The 24,287-nt window shown below is 39.1% G+C and overlaps 1 protein-coding gene across 2 annotated transcripts in view; it reads right to left on the bottom strand.

The window, feature by feature from the left end:
- The window catches only part of LOC144195887 (ephrin-A5b-like), a 69,168-nt gene extending 45,156 nt beyond the window's left edge, over positions 1-24,012 (bottom strand). For both annotated transcript variants that reach the window (XM_077715754.1, XM_077715755.1), the window contains exon 1: positions 23,502-24,012. In XM_077715754.1, coding sequence (XP_077571880.1) covers positions 23,502-23,626 — 125 coding nt within the window. In that variant the 5' untranslated portion in view covers positions 23,627-24,012. The remainder of the gene's footprint in view (positions 1-23,501) is intronic.
- Positions 24,013-24,287: the final 275 nt, after the last annotated feature.

Genomic DNA, 24,287 nt, shown 5'->3' with positions numbered 1-24,287 from the left:
AGCGAGACTGAGCTATTGGTAAGTGAGGCACAAACACCCCCTGAGAGGGATGGTAATAATGTTGTCTTTTATTTATTAGAAGTTATCAAATAAATTATGGTTATGTCAGTTAAAATAAAAAAGTCAACAATGGTCAAAATTGACTACGGAATTACATTGTGTTTGCGACAAATCATTTAATGCTGCAGAAAAAGGGGGAAAGTGCTGATGTTTCTTTTTTCACCCTCTTCTTGCCTTGAAGGGTTTTCCAAACTTTGGGGAGGGGAAAAAAATGTGTCATATAATACTGGGTTACTAATGGATTGTCAATAATGTTCACTAGTAGATTAGTTACAAAGTTATTGGCCCACTTTGTGTGTCAATTGCATGTATTTTATTTTGGAAGACGTTATAATCCGTTCTTAGTAAGGTGTTGCAATATCTATGGCTTTTTTTGTTGACCTCAGCTGAAGACAACTAAAATCAATTTCAGTTTGGATAAGCACCAAGAGGAACAAATTCTCTCTTATTGTTCATACAAAAAACAATCATTCCTGTTGTTGAGAAGAGCAAGATAATAGTCAATCAGACAAATTATTGTGAGGAGACCAACGAAGGTTTCATCAGTATCTCTATTGAGTAAAATATTCTGATTCGGTGGTCACACTCAGCACAGCCTTCCTCGTCCTTGTAATAAATATGGATAAAATCAATGATGTTCTTGGTTTGACAAATAAAAATATACCATTCAAGGATCAGTGGTAAAAGGCACTGATAAACTTCAACAGATGTGTTCGGCTGATTTCAAACCCATCACATTGCAGACTACAATCACAAAATCTGCCACAGATGTGGAATAAAAACTATGTAAACTATGTGCAAATTTTCCAATGGCTCAAAATTATTTAGAAGAGTGCCTTACTGAAGTTACATTCGCTGGATTGTGGAGGTTATGTCCATGAAACAAGGGTGCTTAAACCAGATTCATTTAGTCATTCGTATTGTTCATTCACAGACATGTTGTCAGCCTGTCATTAGACTTGAGAATACAGAGCTGACAAAACAGCGTTGGAAAAAGTATGTCTATTGTAGAGTTGTCCATCATTGCTGAAAGTTTACACCGCGGTTGTATAACAAAGCCGAGAAAATTACAGGCTGCAATTGTGCAGCTACTGAATGGCATTTACCATATCAGAGAGAACATACTGTGTGGGCAAACAGTAAGAAGCACACGTGCACTGTTTACATTAAAAATATAGAAAATGTGCATTTTTGCATCTATGAATTATTGTGTAAAAACAGCATGGTCTTGGTGTCGACACATTGATAAACTCAGAGCTGCATCTGTGGCAATGAAGGGCGTCAATTATCTAGTATTATTTATAACATGAGACCCACCTTTTAACTTGTCAAAGCGCCTGAAACTTCTACAACCAAGTGTTATGTATCTCACTACGGTCTAATGGAAGGTGAGTACTTAATGGTAAGTTTGAAGACAATTAATTTGAGACAAAATAAAAACTGAAAAACTAAACAAAACCATTCAGTAGGTGAGTGTAGCAAGGGATAATCAGGGATAACTGGGTAAGATTCCTAATATTCAAATAAGAGTAACTGATTAAGGTTGAGAAGAATGGATTCTTCAGCACGTTACACATTATACCTTTCCTAAAATATTGGGACAATGGTCCCTAAATACAATCCGTAATATGAACACCTATAACGATGAAAATGCAATTTTTTGGTTGACGTACTGCACCATTTCAGAGAACATGTAAAATAGTATGGTACTACTGGGCACAATGTCTGTCAGATGCTACAATAGTAAGCAACTGTCACAAAGGCAGCTGTAAATGTTGGCCTTGGGAATAAAAGACCTACTGTAAGCTGTGGTTGTAATATTCAATTTTTGTAACTGAATGAATACGTTTTGGGTTACTAAATATTTTGAGGGCCTTTGTCAAATTGAATGTGCATTAGGCAGACAGGCAGAAATAATTAAAATCCATTGCATGAAACATACATTCATAGACAGCTGTGACCATTTCTGTACAGTGGCAATTACTGGGTACCTACAGCATTGGGAAAACTATATTTCACTGAGCCAAGTTCTACACAACTCTCTGGAATACAAATCCACAACATAAAAAAGGTTACCCTCCTAAATATTAAAAGCTGAGTCAGGTCGCCATGCTGATTATGCTACAATAACCATTTTACACGCTGCATCTATAGCCCTTCGAAAACACGCTCACCATGTCCACCACCCCCGCCTACACAACACATAACTTTTCACACTAGCCTTCCTCACACGTCCATTTGGAATTAAAACCCACCCTGAGAGCGAGTCCTGTCGGCGCCTCATCCAGACATACATAAACACATTCTTCATAATCACGACCCTTTATGAGGATCTTAGTATAAAGTCAAAGCCCTCAGGGACCCATGGTCCCCACGCAAAGGCACACCCGTGGAAATAAAAGTTGAGACGACATAACGTGAGAAAACACAGAACATAGTGTGCATGCAAATTGGAGACAAGCAGAACCCAAAACTCCATTCACACTCCATGAATGCTGTGGGTATACATTGGGGACTTGACCTAACCTCCAGCCATGACCCTCTTTCTCAATTTTTTCATACTATAGCAGATCAGGGGTATATTAGATTAAAATCTACACCGTATTGGCCCTCTGAGTCCAGTAACCTTTAACTCCCCGGTCAAAAAATAAAATGAAAAAAGCTTTGTTCTCAACGAGCGTCAGCAAAACACACTGTGGGTGAGAAAGTAAAGGCTCGAGACAAAGCTGATTTTTTTTTTTTTAAACAAAGAGTAAACAACTGAATCGGTGGAATTTTTATGGGTAGAATAAATCTGACAAGACAAAAACAATTGCAACAACATTGCAAGGGGTTGAATCTACATAAAAAGCCTCTAGTGAACACATTTCTCCGATGTAGTAGAGTGAAACTGTATTATATTTGTTAAATGACACCTAATGTGGTTATAGGCTCCGGCAATGCATTTCTACTTCCCTGGATCTTATTCTAATCCCCTCTAATGATGCTAGGCTAAACATCTGACTTTGATGCCAACAGCGACTCACACAAGCCTGGTCTTGTGTTCTCTTATGTGCATGTGCCAGCCTTTCAATAATGAAATATGGATATAAACAGAACTAAATTGTGTGAAAAGTTGCTACAGAACTGTGCAGAAATAATGCATCCATTTACCAGTTGAAACCAAACAAAAAAATATACATTTGGACATTTGTTGTTAATACACGTGATTACATCTTGAGGAGCTACTAGGAATTCTTCTCACGCTTTTGCCGACCAGCATGTACATTATGACCGCCTCTGCTGATTCAGAGTCTTTGACGGTGCTTTCGGATAAATCAGTGTTAATTGTGAGTCTGCCTGCTCCTCCAGCCACCGCCAAACAACATCTTGGTGAATAAATCACATTTATACCACCATGAAACATTGCACACCCTCTCCGATCTAGGGGCTTGAAAAATGAGAGGTGGGCACAAAGGAGGCGAGTGGTGATGGATCTCCTACTATGTTTCATATCTGTTCATGCTGTGATTTGGAACATCTCTCACTAAAGGATTGGACTACAGTAGAAATGCAATGTCATCTCAGCTGTAGAAGAAAAGGAAGACATTGGTCTGATAAGGAGTGTGACGATAAGTGTAAAAAAAAAAGTAAAAATGTGAATGAACACTATGCATCTGTATCTTTGCCTGTAATCTCTTGCAGTGGATCACATTATATTGTGTACCAAAATCCCCCGGTCAGCGAAAGTGCCCTAGTGACATGATAGAGAAAGTTATATCAACTAAATTAAATTCACACTTTTAAAATGTTTAAACATTAAAAGTGAAAAATATAGTTATATATAAAGTTATATAACATGTTTTTTTATTTTATTTAGGTTTTAAAATAACCACCCACACTCTGTATACGTGTTCATATTTATTTAAGCAGACTTGTGAACATATAAAGACTTTTAAACACCAAAAAGTATAACATTTAAAAATAAAAATAGTGGAAGCTCAGTGTAAATCCCAGTTATGCAATGGATTAATACAAACACAGCTCATATCGATGTAAATGACCTCTGCAGAATCCCATTAGGCAAATGCAGGGCCAGGTCATACGCAATATGCTGAGCAAAGAACACACAATATGAACAGGTGATAAAAGCCTGTGGTTGAAAAATTGTGGTTGGAAAGGTTTGACTCACCATTTTATTTTCCTTTTAAATTAATGATTGTCTATGAGATCATTAAGTTGAGTGGGACAGGAGCAGAGTACCTTATTTGTCAGAGTATCTGTAATGAACACCTGCATATTTCCTGACACAAATCTGCAGTTGACTCAGTAGACAGTCATTCAACAGTTACATTTCAATGTATGTGTGTGTGTGTGTCAGTAGACTTAACAATGGCTTAAGTGCTCCAAGCCAGAAAAGGAAGGGGATCATTTTTACCAGTTAGCTCATTTTATTTCAAACTCTAACAGAGTGAGTCAGAGAGCCCCAGGATACAGCAATGTGCCTCATGACTTTTCAACAAAAAAATAAATAAAAGTAGCTAAAAACCAAGACACATTGCATCGTCACAAAAGCTGGGGTGAAGAAAATGGACTTGGGACTTACGTTTGTATATAGCGCTTTTCTACCTTCAAGGCACCCAAAGCATCAACATGCTGCATTAGGTTCCGTTTTCTTCGGCTTTTTGGAAGAAATACACCAAAATAATTCATTTGAGACCTAGTGCTTTGTCATTTACTGATATTATTTTCAATTATTGATTTTGATGATAATGTTTGTCTTTTACCATAAATTTTATATATTATTCAATTACATTACTGTAATTAAGGAAGTGGGAATTTATAACGTATGCAAGCTTCTGCTGTCCCGAAGAAGCTCTGCTTTCTGTGGATTTACCCTACTTCACATACGTTTTTGACTTACTATTCTCTATTGATTGCCAACAAAAACTAACTATGAGGCTCGATGAAGTATAAATCAAATGGGAAATATGTTTGCCTAGTTGGTTTCTAGTGTAGATTCCAGCTTTTGTTTGTAAATTTAAACTGTTCTGTACGTTTTGCCATCTACTTGCATGCTTATCTTGCATATTTTGCTGGGTTTCACCATTTCTAACCATAGTTTGCTAAGCCACGGCCTCAGTTAAATATTATAAAGGAGAGAGACCGGGATCTTGTTATTTCTTCTCAACTATCTGACCTCCATTGAGAATCTGGAACCAGTCATAAAGCAAAAGGTCAAGAGAGAGAGAGAAGGTTCATGGGTTGCCAACCCTGCAAAACCACACCCACCCACAAGGACCATCCAACCTCAGTGCCTGGGCAAAATAACAACCAGGAGATGGATGAAAGAGAGGATGACCGCCCCCCTCGATCCGCATCCTGCCTTCTCCATCACCCACCCGCAGGAAAATTTAATAAAGTTCACATACCATAAGCCACACAGAACAGAGAGAAGGGACCACATGAAAGAAATAGATGGTGAGATTGAGTGAGGAGACGTGTTGGGCAGGTGGTGATGACTGACCCTCTCCTATGGAGTCATTTTAGACCTTCAGAAGCGAACCTTGAAGGTGAACCTCAGAGGTGAAAACAACCAAAATCAACAATGCAACTCACACTAGTACACAAAAACACAAATATTAACATCTGAACTTGGTACAAATTCACACACTAACAGTGCATGATGAAGAGAGGTGGTTTATGAGCAAGGGGGAAGCAAAATGGGGCATGTTGGCATAACAATGTCCTCAGACAGATAGATACACACCACACCATTAATCAACAATATGTTCTCTTTCAGAGTTGATTACACCCAGCAGGAGGGTGGAGAGGAGGGTATGAGGGGTTGGGGGGTTGACACAATATTAAACAATAGGCCTTAACATTACCATCTGACACTTGTGTGGGACCAGTTGATAAGTTGGGGTGGAAGTGAGGAAAAGGGATTAGGGGGTACCAAAAAAAGTTTTGCTATAGTTTGTGTTAAAATGTTGTGTGCAAACAGGTTGCGTGTTAAGTGTTCACTGACAGATGGTGTCTAATCTAAGGATCCCCCGACCCAACAGTTCCTGTCTTATTTCTTCCATATCCTTAAAGCACAGCAGGAGCCAAGGACCCACTCAATACGCACAAATGAACTTCCTTCTTCTAAAACAACAACATGTCCTCTGGACTGACCTTCCATCAGCACATCAGACCACTCCAAGTAACACGGTCATGTATTTTAGTTAGTGGCAATCTTGACTAATGACCATCAATACCTGTATTACTTTAAAGTAATGATTCACAATTCAGTGGCCTCATGTATCGTAGTTTATAATGCATACATTGATTTGAAATGGCTATTTGTGAGCATAACTCACAACATGTATTCTAATATCACGCAAGTCTGACCAGGGCTTGACTCACACGTCAAGTCTACTAAGAGAACACACGCTTTGTTTGTATTTTGTTAAAAGGTATATAAAAAAAAACATGTTTTATTTATGAATTTTTAGAAAAGCCACCAGCCAAATCACATGCAATTCAAACAAAAATTCAACATGATTTTATTTTCTTAAAAGCAATCTCAACAATACACAGAAACTTTCATTTCCACATAAGTGGCTATCTGAATTGCATATATCCTTCCTGTTTGTATTTCGGATATCTTATAGCACTATTGTTTCCAAACAACAAGCTGAAAACAGTATGCGTGACATATAATTTATGTGAGAGGCAGTGAGAAATTAGATAGGTGGGTGGAGGTGTTTTTACAGCCAAGCCTCAAGTAGTTAAATCACTCCTATCCAGACTTAATTAAGTTGCCTTTGGTGACTTTTCTTAGGAAGTCAAATTAGTGAAATGCATTTTGTCATGAAATTGCTGCCATATCCAATCCGTCACCCAATGAGAAGTAGTTTCTCCCTTCTAAGGTCAAATTAGCCTGAATGAGGTGAACACCGAATAAAAAAAACCTTTTGAACACCACCATGTTGACAATGTCCCCACTGATACATTATAACAGCGATCTCTCGCTAATTTAAAGAGCATGCAGGTCGTGCCCTCTGAGAAACTATGAAACTAACTAGAGTAAAACATTCAATGTACCTATTGAAATCTTGGCGAGTTCACAAATAGCACAACTCTATAGAATCTCATCATATCATTTTCTGAACCGCTTTATCCTCATTAGGGTCGAGCGGGGCACTGAAGCCTATCCCAGCTGACTCTGTGCCAGAGGCGAGGGACACCCTGGCATCTGATCTCAACACACAGGTCATTAGTCATTACAGAAAACACAAGGAAATAGTGGACCCAGCATGGGAGAACAACAATGCCCCTGACAGCCCCCCATTCTGCTTCACACAAAGAATCAATGGAGTCAGGCAGGCCAGTCTAAAACGGTATGGCATAGAAGGAGAACAGGTGTTCAGGTTGATGACACCACAGCTGCTGACCGATACGGATTTTCATTTTTCTACCATGCACAAAGGTTCCTGGTGGTGTCTGTTGTGGACATCAATGACAGAGTTTAGCAAATCAAATTTCAACTCAAATCTGCATTATCAGCTGACAAGTCATGAGAATTGAACAATGTATTTACAAAAAATCTAAATCTGACATTCTTGAGAGAGCAAGATTCTCATACGCACCACTGACTGATACTTATTGCAAACGAGAACATTCCCGAGCCTCATTACAAGCCATCTCAAGGATGAAGAGGCAAAGAGGGGATAGTGGGCCACTGTAAATGCATTTTCAATCTCTTAACTTTCTCACCTTACTGCATTACATCTTTGCCGTGATGAGAGCGAGCTCATGTGGACACGTAAACGGATTAAATTCACAAAAGGTGACGGACGAGGTTAGACTCGATATATATATTTATATTTATATGGGTTTTTTAGCATGGGGAAAAAAACTCTGGGAAAAAAATTCAAAGGTTGAAAGAATGATTGCAAGCTATTTTATGACTCAAAATCATACCGTAGAACATTTTTCCACAGCAACTGATCAGAGAGCAGCGAGTAATGTCTATTATCCTAATATTGGTATGTTGTCCTACCCCATATTTACGTATAGCTGACTGCAACTGTGGAACTATTGGGTACACTTGTATTTTATCCCAGCATACATGCAGATACTTTATTGATCGTTACTGTGAGAACTCAGCATTGGTGGAGGGGTATTAAATAAAGCAAAATGGTGCTGGGTGGCCAAGAAAATCCATTCCCTGTAGAAAAGAAGAAAAAAAAAAAGAGTAGACAGAAAAGGAGGAATAAAACAGAGGTGTGTTGCCATCTTGTAAATGGTATATCTTTTTTTCTCTCTGCAGCTTCCTGCTAAGCGCACAGACCTCATCTTTTGTTACTGCATGCGCTCGTCAGCACATTCTGCCTATTGGTCTACAGAACCTTCACCTTGGTTTCTGTTGTCAATATTTGTACCAGTGTTGAGGTTGATGGAAAAAAAACTCTTGTATGAAACCTGGTTTGCCACAGAGTGTCCGCAAAAAAGTCTGCATAAACCATCCACAGCATTGCATGCCAAGAATCTTCCAGAGAGATTTCTTTATGGAGTTTAACACATGACCTAGCCTACATTGCCGGCGTATGCCAGACATCGATCGCGTATGCACTGGCTGCCGGTCTCCTCCTCTTCCTCACTCTAACCCAAAGCCCATTAACAGCACAAGACCAGGCAAGCGTGAAAGAAGGGCTTGCTGCCGATAGACACGTAATGCAACACGAAATGTAGAAAGGGATCCCCCTCAGACCCGCCGCATGTTAAGCACACAGACATCTCAGCCTTTCAGACTAGCCTGCAGTGTGGTTAAACTGCCGGCATTCCATGCACAGCCAGAGGCAGCTGTTCTCAAGAGAGACGGCATGGCTGGGCTGGATGGAAAGAATCTTTCCTGGTGTGAGAAGATGACTATTTCATCTACTTATATTTTCAAAATAGCACATGCATCTCACGGCAGAGTGCAAATGATGGACATCGGGTGTATTCAGTAAAACCCACACTTACGGCGCTTTAAAGGCACAATTCGTCTGTGCAATATGGAACATCCTTTGCATCACAAAAAAAAAAAAACAAAATTAAATCTTTAAGTCTAGGGGTAGGTTTGTATAACCTTTACATCGGCGGTGCACGCTGATCTCCTGGTATTCTAAAACATGCACCCCTGACCTTCCAATTAAAGCTCAGTATGGAGCAGAAACAACGCACTAAATCTTCCCTTGGCTACAGGTTTGGACACTGGTATAAAACAGCCTGCAATAAAATCATTACGACATGGTAAAACACTGGGAAAAAAATCCCAATTAAAGAGGCCAAACAATGCGAGTAAACAAAGCCAGAAGGAGAGAAATTATTTGAAATCCAGATATGTGAGTATTTGCATAAAAGTTACAATTCTGTGCAATCAAATGGGAAGGGCATTTAAAAAAATAATTACATTTTCTCAGTGTTTAAAGGATAGGAAGAAACAAAAATAATTCCGAACTCATTCACTGCCACTGAAGCTGAGAGAAATCCAGTCAATTAGATAAGATTTTTTTTTAAATGTGGATGTTCAATTTTACACTGAATTACTATTCCAAGTTTTGTGACGACATTCATTTAACGCTGCCGACATTTTAAAAATTCGTTTTAAATAACACTTGTTCAGATAATTGCATTAGGGGAAAAAAAAGTAGATTGTCCTCAATCATCCATCAGCTGGTGGTGGTTAAACTAATTGGCATCTGCAGGCTTCTGCAATGGCATTTCTTGATTAAACTCACGACTGCTAATTGCACTAAATTAGCCTTAAATGTGAGGGTTCATTACAGAAGAGAACCCACATTTTTGTTACTCATTGCTTGTCTATCTTAATGGGTGGCTGGTATGTAACTTCGTTTTAATATGGGCATTAAAAAGCAAAGCAATTAAATGCAGTCGGCATTTCTGTACATTGTAGTTAGTGGCACAGTAATGAGCTCCTACGTCGCATTAAATTTGGGACATAGTACTTGGAATGAGCAGAGCTTTGGTCAGCATGCAAAAGATCGTGTCACCTCATCAGGGTCATCACTCTGGGATTCACATTAAAAAACTTTGGTATTGTAGGTCCACATGCAGGTTAAAGAAGGCACCCTTTCTGCTACAGTGGAAGAATCCCCTTGATTGACTTTCTCGTGAGACACAATCCACATCTCTCGGCACTGACAGTGTACCGAGAATGGCATGCAAAATTAGGCCGTATACAAATTTACATAGCAGCTCAACTGAGCATAGCCGTGTACTCCAAACAGCGGATGACCAAATTTGTATTTCACAAGAGGCTGCCTACATTGTTTCCAAGCAGTAATGCTGACTTGGGTGCTGGGAATAGGGGACCCCGTTAATTGAAATAATTTCAAAAACATAATTATCCTCCATTTACCATTAGAAAGCAAAACATGATAAAGGTTTTTGCAAGGGTGTTGTCTCTCAATAAACTTAATAAAGGCTTGAATGTACATCCTAAAAAAGCTAAATACATATATTCAAGAGGCCGGCAGGGAAAACAACTCAATGCCGCATTTAGCCCGCAGGAAGAGTACAATAGCCCAGATCAATGGTGAGCTTGTAAAATACTGCAAATTTGAAAGGAAAAAGGAGAGTTTAATTAGAAATGAATGGTCAAATCTGAGATTAATAGGTCCTCTATCACTTATCGATCCACATTTTATACTTCTAAATGTGGGTAATTGGAAGGAGTTTGGTGCAATCTTCTGTCTACATCTTTATAGAGCAGCTCTGGTAGGTGTATAGGCCTTAAGTGCGCTCGTAAATTTGTTTTTATGACTTGGTGAGACATTGCTGTTAATGTTTCCACTCGCCCCCTTCACAGCCATGTTGGAACAACTCCAGTGAAATACACTTAGAGCAATATATAGAAATATATATGAAATACGACTATATATAAGTGCCATTGAAAAAAATGTTTGACTCCTTTTCATATTCTTATTTTCCATAGCTTAGCCACATTATTGTCTAAATTGTCAAACAAATGTAAATAATTGCCTAAGATAGTTAGGCTTGCACATAACTTTCCAAATGGTGGTTTATGTATTTAACTACTATTCAGAACCATCCAAAGCTGCCTTGCCCTTTGTGAAACAGTAATTGCCCCCACCTCTTAACGTAGTATGGGTTGGGCCACCCTCAACAGTCCACTTAAATTATCCTGTGATCCACCCTTACTTGGCTGCACCAAGTGGAAAGCTCTGCTCTGCCTTTCAAAGCAGAGATGAAAGCAATCAATCCAAGGCAAAAGCTTGATTCTTCTCCTTCTGGATTTCTTGGTAAAAAGCAGTTCCCCTGGTTTGTCAAATCTCAAAGTCTTCCAAGTCGTGGAGAGGCAGAAAACGCCCGGCCCATTACACTCGCAACATCTCTACAGTGGTTGCCTGTCGGATTGTTTTGTTTTCTCAGATGCTTTGTTACGTTACTACTATGTATAAAACACAGTTTCATTTTTCTATATAAACATTCTTCTGGTCAGTCAGAATCATAAACCATTGTGAATGTGGACTAACACTCAAACCCTTTCTAAACCCTTAATAAATTACTTTACCAGTGATTATCAAATTAGGGAAAAAATGTGTTGTGAAATCAGGACATGCTCATAAAAGGACCAAAACATGATACTCCTGGTCTTTGTCTGGGGACATTATAATGCACACTCCCTGTATTATCCTACCCATGTACTTCAACAGTTCTGTAAGAGATGGGAAGCATTCATGGTCTTGTTCTACTTCCCTGTGACCAGCGCCATCCGATCCTTGCATCAAAGCAGGCCACTTTGCCTAACATGATCCTCGCCTGTTGTGTGTTGGTTTGGTTTCGTGAAGCGGATTAGACAGTTCCCACCAACTGTCTGATGTGGCCTTGTCTCAGGTTTCGCTTTGCACTACCGGTGCTGTGCCGTTATTAGAAGCCAAAAGGCTTTGTTACGGAACACAAAAGGCAGAGCTCAGTGGCAGTTAGTCGGGCTTTGTTGAGGGTCAGAGAGGTGTTAAATAGACTACACCTGGGGCCATGTTAACAGCTTCACCTGAGATGTTCATTGAAGGAGGAGCATTTTGACTAACTTGCAGTTGGTTTAAAATACAGAGCATATCTACAAATACATAGTAAAGGTTGGCCATTGCATTTAAAAGAAGGGAGTGAAACGGACCGCATTCTAGGCCGGCTCAGCGTCAGGCCTTGTTACTCTGAATTCTATCTCCCTCCCACCTCTTTCATCCCCATCTTATCCCCTTATATCCCTGTCGCTGTGCCCCCCTTTTCCTGTCTGGCAGCTCTACAAATGCTAAAGTCCCGCAAAGGCCGACACAGGCTCGGTGTAAAAGGTCCTATAGAGGCCCACCTCCACCAGTACCCCTCCCTCTTCCTTTCTTGTGCTGCCTGACTACACTTTCGCTTCGCATTACTTCTGCTTTTCTAACTTTTCCACTCCTGAGCACTATCAATTATGCACTAAAATAACAGAGGGGCCCGGCTCGGGGGCAGGACATAAAGGCCGATTATGAGTGTGAATAATTCAGCTGCCTACGTGCCATGTTCCTCCTACTAGTGATACAGGAACGGTGGCTTCACCACACAAATGTATATCAAACCCGCCTTGATTTTAATGTACGGAATCTCTGCCTCGCTCTCCTTCTTAAAGGAATTGAAAGGTGAGTCTTGTAACAATAACTTCATTTCTTATGCTATTGCAGACCTGCTGACGGATTCCATCTCGTTTGTTTATAAAGGGCCCAATAAAACTCAGTTTGAAGTTCTCATCTAACTCTACTATCAATTCAGACTGCCGTAATGCTCAAAACAAGTTAACCTGGACTTCATTCTTCACATATAGCATGCAAAGATTTGCAAATGCTCAGAAACAAACACCACAAACACGAATGAATATTTCATCAGACTGCAAATATCCCCTTTATAATCCAGAACAACAAATAGGATGCATCTCTTCTCCCATGGGCTAAAAACAACAACAACAACAACATCAACCCTGCACCTCATTAAGAATATTGTGACTGAAACATCTTAAAATTGTCAGTATTTTCAAACAAGTACAGGGGGCAGAAAGCTGGTTTGCATTCTTCTGAGTAAAGGTGGGAGAGTAGGCCAGAAAACATTGTAGGATGAAGGTCAATAAATATTTTTTTATTTTAATTGAAAGATGAAAAGTATTTGCATGTAGAAGAAGTGGGATAAAAGGAAGCAAATTCATTAAAAAGAAATTTTCTTTTTATCTTGAACAAGAAATATCTGCTAACAGTAAAAATATATTCATATTTCAAATAAATGCATATTTACATCTCATTCATTTTATTTTATACATTTACTCAAAGAAAAATATTATAAACTAACTGAGAAAGAAGGGTTCAGTTATTGTTGACTTAAATTGCTGTTGCCTGTTTTATGCATATAATTTAACTCCACCAAATGCATTAAAATACACTCAATATTCTCAATTCTGCCGCCATTTCTTTATCCACATCTGTCAAGCGGCTTTGCTTGGAGTAATTGGATAAGACCAAAGATTATTTAGGAAAGAAATATTCGGGGCGGGTTACAAAAATGGGTACGTAACAGAAGGTAGTCAGCACGTGAGTTAAGTAACAACACACAGCCACAACACTGAGGCTTTGCAGTGGCCATGCTGGGTCAACTCAGCAGGACCACCATAGCCAGTGGCAAGGACAGTCCTGTTAGGGGGCTGATAATCCTTGAGACAGGAGTGAGGGCAATATGGCCTGTGTAGCAAAAAAAGCATGTGGAAACCAAATGCCCTATATTTGGCAGAATCGTGAAGGGATCTGTATAGGTTTTTGGAGGAGCAAGTAGACGGGATTAGAATACAAGGAGCAAGATAAATCTTTTTTTTTTTTAATGCCAGACCCAAGATCATAACCATATGAAATTCTCATATTGTTAGAGAATGTTTTTATTAACCCTTTTCTCAGTAACAATTTTAGATAGAACTAGCTTGAAAAAACAATGATAAAAAAAGTAAATTGTATAGATTAAATGAAATCACAGTTGCTGTGTCCTCTCGCAAATAGTGTTTTTTTTTTCACTTTCTGTACTGAAGGAATAATTTGTCTCTTGCTGTTGAAGCTGTTGTTTATTTGAAAATCAATGAGTTGACGAATACAGACATTTATTTCTCCATTTATTTTACTGAGAAATGTACCAATTAAAGAGCTGTTTTGGTTAAAGAAAAACAACAGTACAAGAGCAAGATTAAAAACAATAGACTTTTTTTTTAGTGTGATACACACCCAATGACGTGAACATAGGTAACACTCCTCACATCTGCTTATCTGGAGAGCTTAAGGCCACTTTAGGGAGACACCTTGAGTCTCACTTATCTCATTAGACCCTAAAAACTGATTAATATGAATGCTGGCAGGAGAAAGCTTGAAACATCCTGAAGAAAGAATAGAAAGAGGAAAAGAGAAGGACAGGGAATATTTTGGGGAATGTTTTAAGTGGATGTCTCAGGACAATGAGCTGATGGCTTTTTAAGCCTCTCAGTGGCTGTGGGTTAATACCCTGGGCTGCAGTCATGGGATAGGGCACAGTTCAAAGCCTTGTCCACTCTCCAGCTTGATGCTCACTGAGTCACAGCCCAAAAATAAACAAGCAGGAAACATAAAAGACTTTTATTTTATTTTAAACGTATTATTGAAGAAATAAAGTAATAAATAAAGTAAGAAATAAATGTACCTTCTGAAGCAGACTAGTATGTGTGTGAGGATGTGACTGTGTTTTTGCGTGTGCGAGTGCATGGCTCTATGTGTTCAGAAAGTTGATTTGTGTTCGTCGGGTTGTCATATTTAGTTATACAGGGATGATATCAAGACCATTCTAAGCACGGCTCATATGAGAGAAGAGGATGGAAATGAGATTCCTCACACATCCCACGGATCAGTCGTTTCCCTCTTGAGAAGGAAAAAAATGACTGTACTTCAAAAGAAAATCCACTGAACATAAACAATGAATGATCAACACAGTAGATTCTCACAACTTTACGAAGGATGAACTCTATATATGACGTCCTAAGGGCAGCAGCCTGTGTCAGATTGGGTGGAACAAAAATACTATTACTAATACTACGAGTGGTATATGTGCATGCTGCTTATTACATCAGCTTTACCCAATTCCACAGTATGTTTTTTTTTTTTACACTTCCTATCAGGCATCTTTCAAACCGATCCCATAAGCGTATACCAATTTCCCACAAAAATTTGACAAGAGACTAATAAAGCTAGAACAAAATGTAATAAAGGTGCAGTCAAAAGACAAGATAGTAAGACATTCCCAAAGAGACACACACCGTTTGAATTACAACCATGCATAATTACCCACATTATTCATCACAATGACTGTAACAAGTCTGTTTATGACCTTCACTCGCAGAGACTCTTTTGAGGACAAAAACAGTTCATCTATTGTGCCGGTCTGTCTCGTGAGATTATTTAAATATATAGTGTTTTGGCCCTAAGCCATCTAGTGTTAAGGTGGTACATTACACAAGCGGTTACATTTGTGTTTTAGAGGCAAACACAAGGACACAACGCAGTGTGTCACAGTGGCTGCAAACCAAGATTCACCTATAGTACCGCAGCACTGCTACTCATTCTTCCCCAGTAAAACATATGGCATGTGTGAAGGAAACAAAGCTAGGTGACTGAACCTGAGGAGGCTTAATCCTGTCTCTGCAGAAAATAACCCTAGGGTCACTAACCACAAAGAAGACATCTCCAATGCGTGAGGAACCCAAGTCTCCTCCCCTGAGGGACAACCACAAACTCTTCCAACCTCTGCCACCACGAGAGAGGCAGCCAGAGACATGCATCTTTTAAATCTGGCCAAGGACAGACAAGGATGGAAGCAGAGTGAAGATGGATACGGCTGGTTGCAAATGAGGGAAGCTGCCACCTCTCTCCCATCTCTTTTCTGTTCAAGCTGGCCTTCTCACCCCCAGCTACTACAAGCGTCTCTCCCTCATGTCTTGAATTGACTTTACCCATGTCCTCCCATCTTGTTTTTCCTCATTCAAAAAGAAGCTACAACTCCAGCTTTCAGATTCTCCTAACTGTTCACTCCATTCTTCCCCTCTTCCCTGCCTTCACTCCCTTTTTCTGCCTCTATTTAAAGTGCATGCATTACTTTCAGCCCATGTAAAGTGGACGGGGAGAACAGAACAATGGCTGCCTTTCAGCAGAACGGCTCAGCTTTGGTGATGGAAGTGGTGGGGGCTGCTTGTAGTTTTTGCTACTCAACCAGGCAATTGCAGCAAGATTATTTTTGGGCAAGTACGAATGAAGTTGGTTGAACTATTTTTACTAGTTTGATGGGCATGCATTTTCAAATACTTAAAATATTGAATATACATTGTAAAAATGTAAAACTGGAATATAGAGACTATACTGATTATTTATTGATTGTTCTAGCCTTCAGTGTTGACCCAGTCGATAGATACCTACGATAGGCTCAGCACCGCTGCAAACCTTGTGAAGATAAGTGGTAAATAAATTAATAAATAGATGAAGTAATGAATGAAAAATTGTATTGTCTGGCACCACGATAGAAAAAAAAGTTGCTTTTATGCAACATTTTTGCAAGACCACATTTTAATCAAATTTTTTCTACCTAATTTTGACTCTCATTTCTTTTATAGTTCATAAGGCAAAGAGAAAATGTGTATGACAAGATATAAAACATTTGCTCTTTGTAACTGAAAAAAAAAAGAAACTAAAACGGGAAGAAGATTGTGTTCCCTTTCTAAATAGACCACATTAAAGAATGGCGTCTGACTGTTTCCCAGCCAGTCATGATGCATAGGCGCACGAATCATTTACAACCTGGCAGAAACCCATCAATTAGGACTTTATTCACAAGCTGGAGATGTGTTCCCTTCTGGGATCTATTCTCCACACCGTGGCCCAGCTAGAAAAACATCCAGTCACTACTCCCCCCGCAGATCCCCGACTTAAATAAGGAAAATGGTGCAGAAAGGTCCGAATGCAGGCAACCATGACGGGAATTATCTGTGGAAAATAAGTCTGGTCTTAAAAAAAATGTCAATCTCAGTAGCTGTCCTCACATTTTCCAGCTGGATAGTGACAGAAAGTAAAAAAAAAAAGGGGGCGGGGGGGTACCATTAGCCATTTTGGCCTTTTACAAGGAGCGGTTGTGCTTCTTTTAAAGTCGGACGATAAATGAATTTAACAAGGACAAATCACCCATAACAGAAAGTGCTGGTTAAAATCTGCAAATGGATTTAAAACTATCTACGTAAAGCAGAACGGGTTAAGAGAAGAAGTCCTACAGAGGCTCCCTCAGCAGCACCACACTCTGGTCAAGGATGATAGCTCAACCAAGCATTACTGCAGGAACAGCTGCTTCGGGCCACCATCTTATGAGACAGAGGACAACAACAACAAGAATGCATGAATGGTGTTTCAGATTTTAATCATTCCTATCGCTTTTGGCAACTGTCAATTAGCCTAAATTAAGACGGAAAAACCTTCCTATGCATCCAAGTGTATTTGGCTAATATTGAGTGGGCCCTTCAAAAGCATTTTAGAGTGAAAACAATGGTTGACGTTTATTTGCTTAAAGCAGCAAATCACGTTAAGGAAACAGTAATAGCACAGCACTTTGTACATCGTTGATGTTTTATGGATAACTTGTGTCAGACACGGATGCAAAAGCGGAAAAATAAACTAAAATAAGTGACTAGTGTCCAAAGAAAATTGTCGGGGCAAAATCTTTCTTTGTCGTGACATGCGGCTGCTGCATGAGCCAGTTAATTCTTAGCAATGCTTCCAAGTTCTTTCCAAAACGGTTCAATGCAAGACAGATTACTCCTCTGATAGTAGCATTTCAGCACTTTGTCTGACCTCGAAGCGATTACTGTGGAAACAAAAAACCGGGGCATTAAGATCTGGGCCCGAGTCAAATGAGGAGGGAACGTGAAAGCGAAATAAGCCTGCCTCGTGTAAATGGCGTCCATATTTTTGGAGTTTAAAATGACAACCCAACCGAGTGAAAAGGGCTCATAAAACAAGAATATTTAGACATGTTCAGAAGACATTAAACACACTTGCACCATCTACGGAAGAACCACGCAAGAGGTCTGCCTGTACAAACAAAACTACAATGACAGTAAAATATCTCTTTAAAAGTATATCTGCTGTATTTCTTTATCGATATTTATTGAGGAACTTTGATGAATGTATGAATCCATGTTTTCATATTGCAAAAATATGGGGTGAGAGAATGCTGGAGCTCTTTTTAGATCTACACATCGATGTAAAGATCTAATGCGGAAATTCTCAATTTCATTACATGTCATTTTTAACATACTACCTCAATATCAATATAAATGAAATATATTTTTTAATTGCTGTTATTTTCCAAAAACCTTTTAAAAGTTACTTTGGAACATTTCAATGTCAGGCAGATATGTTTTTCCTTACTCAAATGCCCATCCAAAAATGATAACAAAAATATTATTATACAAAAGCTTAATTTTTGTTGTAAAATTGTAAGCTGTCTTTCTTTTTTCTACGTTTAGGCATTCCTCACCGGCAATAGTATTTCAGTGTGCACTGGAGCAACTCTCCAAGGGTCACGGCCAAAAAGTCCTAGCTCTTCTCTGCCGCCACGCGCCAAAAGAGCAGCTGCTATGCCAAGCACATTGACCGCTGCCTGCTGCCCTCATTTTCTTGTTTAAAAGGAAAACTATCTAATCTAAATGGAAAGTGCCTTTACAGGTCTGTTGAGAAAACACAATGTGACATCCAAACCTTGACCAAACCAAGAAAAAAAGACTTTCTCATTTAAATCATCCTTCCTCACAAACATTGTTTCTGTTTTTGTGCCTCCTGCCTTCGCACTGTGTCATCTCCACTTTCGGAGTTCACAGCTCTCACCAAAGCCGGTCATTGTTGGTCCCGCAGGCTAAAGAAGACAACCAAGCAGGGGGTCATTAACGAGAACTAATTAGTCCTTAGACCAAGGAAAAGAGTCCAGTACAGTAATGGATCAACATATTACTAAATATAGTAAAAAAACATACTCATTCATGTAATTAAACCTAGAGGCTACTTGATTTTTAAAAGAATAGTATTACTCTATAATAATAATATTCTATCCATTTCCATGGGGTCCTCCCAAGCAACATGGACAGGTACATTCCACATCAGTCTACAACCAGAAACCCAATAGAGAGAGTTGGCATCCGTCTATGTCTAGGAAACAAGCCCCCGCTATTTCTGAAGCGCGCAAATTCCCAGAAATTTAACACTTTTAGATTCTGCTGGATTTGTTTTGTTAACTAGTTCGCTTTTTACGGAAAATGGCTCTTTACGTACAATGCAAATTTTAAAGGGAGAAAGACAAATAAAGAGACCGAGAGAGAGGAAGAGAGCAAGAGCAAGACAGAAGGAAATTTGATACGATGGAAAAAATTTAGGCGTTTGCTAGTTTTTTAAGCAGTGCGTGGAGCAAATTGGTAGTGGTCTCTTACGGGCATGCTATTATTATTTTTTTTAATTCATTTTATTGAGTCCTGACAGTTTAAATTCTTAAATTTTATATTGGAAAATTATTGTTCAATAAATCACTTCAGTATTAAGAATAGTGATGAAATTGTGTTTTCTAAGTAAACTGTAACAACAGCATTAGATTAACTTTACTGTACATTTTTGGCCATGAATAAAACAAAATAGTGTGGGGATATGACAGTTAAGATGATAGAATGGCAGCAGTTTGACTCAATTGCTTCTAAAAGTGATCTTTCTACAATTCTGAACATTAAATTCTAAGCAACCATTTCATCATTATGCCGGCTTTAGTCCACCCAATACTAAAACCAACCAAAAAATAAAAATTATAAAATAGTTTCATTATTTGGTATAGTATAGTTAGATACGTAGTATATAAAAAAAATACATTTTATCTATCTAAAGCACCGGGTAAATTCTTATTCGGTTGCCTTTTTTTTCCTAACTATTCAGCAAAACTCAGGGGAGATTCACAATTCCATTACATTATCCCCACCTTTTACATTACGCCTGGTACATAGAAATGTGTATATTAATCTTGACAAATATATGTATAGAAACATGTAATGTACACTTCATACTTTTCCAGTCTGTACTTATTATGCAGCACGAATCACGTTTCCAGACTCTATGCTAATATAAAAAGTGAGCAGCAAAATACAAATGGAAACTTAAAAATCACCATGCGTAATGGCCAAAAATCACACTGACAAGGAGAGTCACAAACTTCCTACGTCCTCTCGACTGACCTACTGAAGTCATGTTGACCTCTGAGAAATTTCTAATTGTGTTCATTCATGTTCCAGCACCGGACAAGGAGATGCAGACAGGGAGAGAGAAGCGACAAGCGAGGAAGGCTTAGAGGGACATGTCGGAATAGAAAGGGCACTAGTCTGCCTCTCATTAGAATAAATACTCACAAGGAAAGGCAGCCGTCTGAATTGCAGAGGGCAGACACTGCCCGAGAGAAATGTCCCTTTATTTGTAAGACGTTTCAAGCTGAATGAACCCTGTGAGGACACGCATTAAGACTTTTCCAAACACTTCTCTATTGGCCAGAATACTAAATGAAGGAAATCCAAAGACAGATCAAGAAGTGAATTAACAATAATGTGATGTTAATAAAGTCATTTACAAATGATTGGTCCTAATGTGTAATTCTGAGATGAAAAATAGTCAACCAAAGTAGCAGGTAATATGCTAAATCTGTATTCCCACATCCACGCAGCAATGAAAAAATATGGGAGAAATTTAAACCGGCACACTTTTCAAAAAAATGTCAAGATAAAAGAAATATGGCTCCCAAATTGTGTAACCAAGACTCTCCATTCAAATTTTAATTGCAACCACCACGCTGTTAAAATTCTCAGAGGCCACTTTTTCTTTCTTGGCGTTACATGACCGTTCAAAAAATATATATCAACTTGTTTTTTGTTTTTTTGTATTTATTTCTTACAAAATATTCAGCTGTTTTCTTTGTTTGTTTGTTTGATTGTCGCCACTTCATTGTTTTGGAACACTGTCAAAACACAGTCAAACCTTTGTGTGATTAGCCACAGTGTTGATCATCTTAATATGTTTTTTTTTTTATAAAAGTAGTGTTTACATTCCTGTGTTTAATAAGTTGACATTTTTAAACTTACAATTTAACTTTGAGTTAATTGTGAACACAGTGAGTAAATAAAATCACTTTGTGGACACTGTGGCTTTCTCTCTAGGAAGAAAGTTGGAACACAATACGACATACGAGGACGCGGTATATCCAACTCAGGCATAATAAATCAGAAACCAAACACATTTGGGGTGATTAATTCCCGTAAACTAGTGATTTTCCAGCCACGAGAATATGTGGCTTTGTCAGATGGAAAAACGAGTGGCGACTAAACAACTTCATCTCCTAGAGTCAGCCTGAAATAATGTGTGCTTTACACTTTTTAAGTCACCTGCTGGATCAATTAGGTTGCCTTGCTTCATTAGATTGAACTCCCAGTCAGACGGGATCACTTTTCCATGCGCCGAGCTGCCACCGTAAATGATCGGAAGGGCTTTGAGAACAAAAAGCAGGGGCAGCTTTCACAAATTACACGCAAAGTGACCGGTTAGATGTTTGTGAGAGGACTTATCACCATAAAACTTTTGCTTTGGGATCAATTCATATTATACGGTGGGGCGGGGAGTAAAAAATTATTATAAAAAAAGTGAGAGAACTGGCAAATATGGAGTGAGCCATATAAGTAGCCAATTAAAATCTTATTTACATAAAATAAAATAAATATATATCAATTAAAAAAGTTTCCTTTCCTTCCTTGAAGCAAGACGCTGGCTTTATAAGACCAAATGTACTTTCTGAAGAAAGAAAAACATGAACCTAGTCCGGTTGGTGCAAACGGCTCGTATTCCTTTCCTCTTGATGTTAGCAACTTTTACTTCAAATTGGTCTTATGAGCTGAAAGTGGGAAAACCTGTCCGAACATCTGGAAAACATCAAGTTAACAGAGCGTCCAGTCGAGTCAAAACTTTCTCGCGGAAGAAACGGGAGAAAACAAAATACGGTCCCTTGAAAAAGGTGTCTATCAAAAGCAGGAATGAAGGTCAAAATTACAGTGAGAAGAAAAATTAAATAAATAACACCAAGTCAGCTTTAAAGACCACAATCCGTCGTCATGCTTGAGCAATATCATTGACAATACATCTACAAACGGCATTGGACTTTTAAAAACTTGACCACTAAACTGCACCAAGAAATGACCCTCATCTCTCCAAACTTCAAGAGCAATAATATAGGAAATCACATGACAAATATCACATAATATGAATTATGTCGGGTAAGTTATTGATTTTTTCCCTCCAAAACAAATAATATAATATCATATTCCTTTAAAGACAACAGAGGCGTGTGAAAAAAGGTTTCAATTTAAAATGTCGGAGACAAAACTAATCAGTAGAACTGCAGAAAAGGACTGACTAATAGAGTATTTGCAATAGTGCTGGCTCGATAGAAAAAGTTTGTTTCTACAGAACTTTTGCTTCTATCCTCTGACCGGCCGTCAGTGTTTTAGAAAATCTGTCATCTATTTTGTAGATTTGTGAAAAACATTTTCATTCTTCAGTCAATACTGAATTGCATACAGTTGGATTCATGCCAACGGTAAACCACTATATATTTGTGTGTCAAAAATAGGGAAAATGTTTTTTTAAAAAAAACAAATATTTGAAAAACAAAAGTCAAGAAAAAAGTTCAGAAAGTGTGCGTTTTCTGGTCTGACTGTGACTACGGTTTGTGTTTAAGCACAAGAAATTGATTGCTGATTTTATTTATTCTTCTCCCCCAAATAAAGAAAATTTTAGAACGACTTCCCAATTGAATTAAGCCAATTGTGCTTCTTTTTTTTTAAATGAGTGAAAATTTCCACTGGTTCGGAGAGAAATTAAACAAAATAAAACAATAGTTAATTAAACAATTGCTTATTTTCAGACATATTACTCTTCTTTTCTCAGAATATGGCTCTTTTAAGGAAAATCACATAATTTTGCCCCGAAATAAAGCGAACACTCGGATACAATTGGATATACATAATATATAATATATTTTTTAAATGTAGAAATTAGATTTTTCGTCATATTATAAGGTTCATAACGGAGACGCGCACGCCCTGTATCCCGATCTAGCTCTGCTCGAGTGACTTTAAACGTCAAAGGTCCAAGAATGTTGACACCTGGATGTCACGGGCTTCCACAACAAACGCACGCCGCAGAAAGAGCTATTTTCCCGAAGCGGACCTGCTCGCCAGAGCGCTGGGCGAAGCGGAGCGCGGTTCCTCCCCCCGGTTGTCGCGACTGGTCTAGGCGGCGACTTACTTGGCATTGGTCCGGTTCCAGAAGACGGCGTAGCGGTCGGCCACCACTTTGGAACTGGGCTCCTGGCTAAAAACACACATCCACATCAGCAGGCAGACGGCGAGGATCATTTCCACTTGCAGCATCACTACGGCAAAAGTTGGCCACGTATTCCTCGGCAGGTGAGGGGCTCTGATTCAAGACCCTCGCTCGAAACGGGCACTCAGGTTGGATCGGTCCAATGTGGCGTATTGTCCCTCGGAGTCGGGGATATATGTCCCCCCTCCCTTTCTCGGGTTGAATCTTCAGGGGTGCGTCAACAAGGTGAATGACGAGGAGCGCACCCTTGGGTGCTTTGGGGACGAGTCAGTCACACACACACACACACAAAAACACGTGTACACACATACACACACGGGGGAGAGATAGACACTTCAGAAATCCATGTAGTCCAAACAACTTTTGACACTTCGCAGTCGGCAATGACAGGAAGCTTGCAGACTAGATCAATCAATCCAATTGACAAGAGAGAGAGAGAGAGAGAGAGATCCCCCCCAAAAAAGCGCTGGATATCTCCTCAGGTCTGTTTCGGGGTCCAATTTGAGGAGATCGAATCAAGAGGAGACACTTGTTCAAGTGCGCATCCCGCCGTGTCGTCTTAATATGGAAGCCATGTTGCGCAAAGGCGTGGGAAAGCTAGACAATATGTCCCAGGCGCGTGGCTTTTCTTCGTATGTCCGTATGTGTGTGTTGGGGGTGTGCGTGTGTGGATGTATTGGGAGTATCGATGTGTGTGTGAGGGCAGCC

This window comes from Stigmatopora nigra, chromosome 4 (assembly GCF_051989575.1).
Source record: "Stigmatopora nigra isolate UIUO_SnigA chromosome 4, RoL_Snig_1.1, whole genome shotgun sequence".
Classification (NCBI taxonomy): Eukaryota; Metazoa; Chordata; class Actinopteri; order Syngnathiformes; family Syngnathidae; genus Stigmatopora; species Stigmatopora nigra.
The sequence above is the reverse complement of the archived record's forward strand: the minus strand, read 5'-3'. Positions and strand labels throughout refer to the sequence as shown.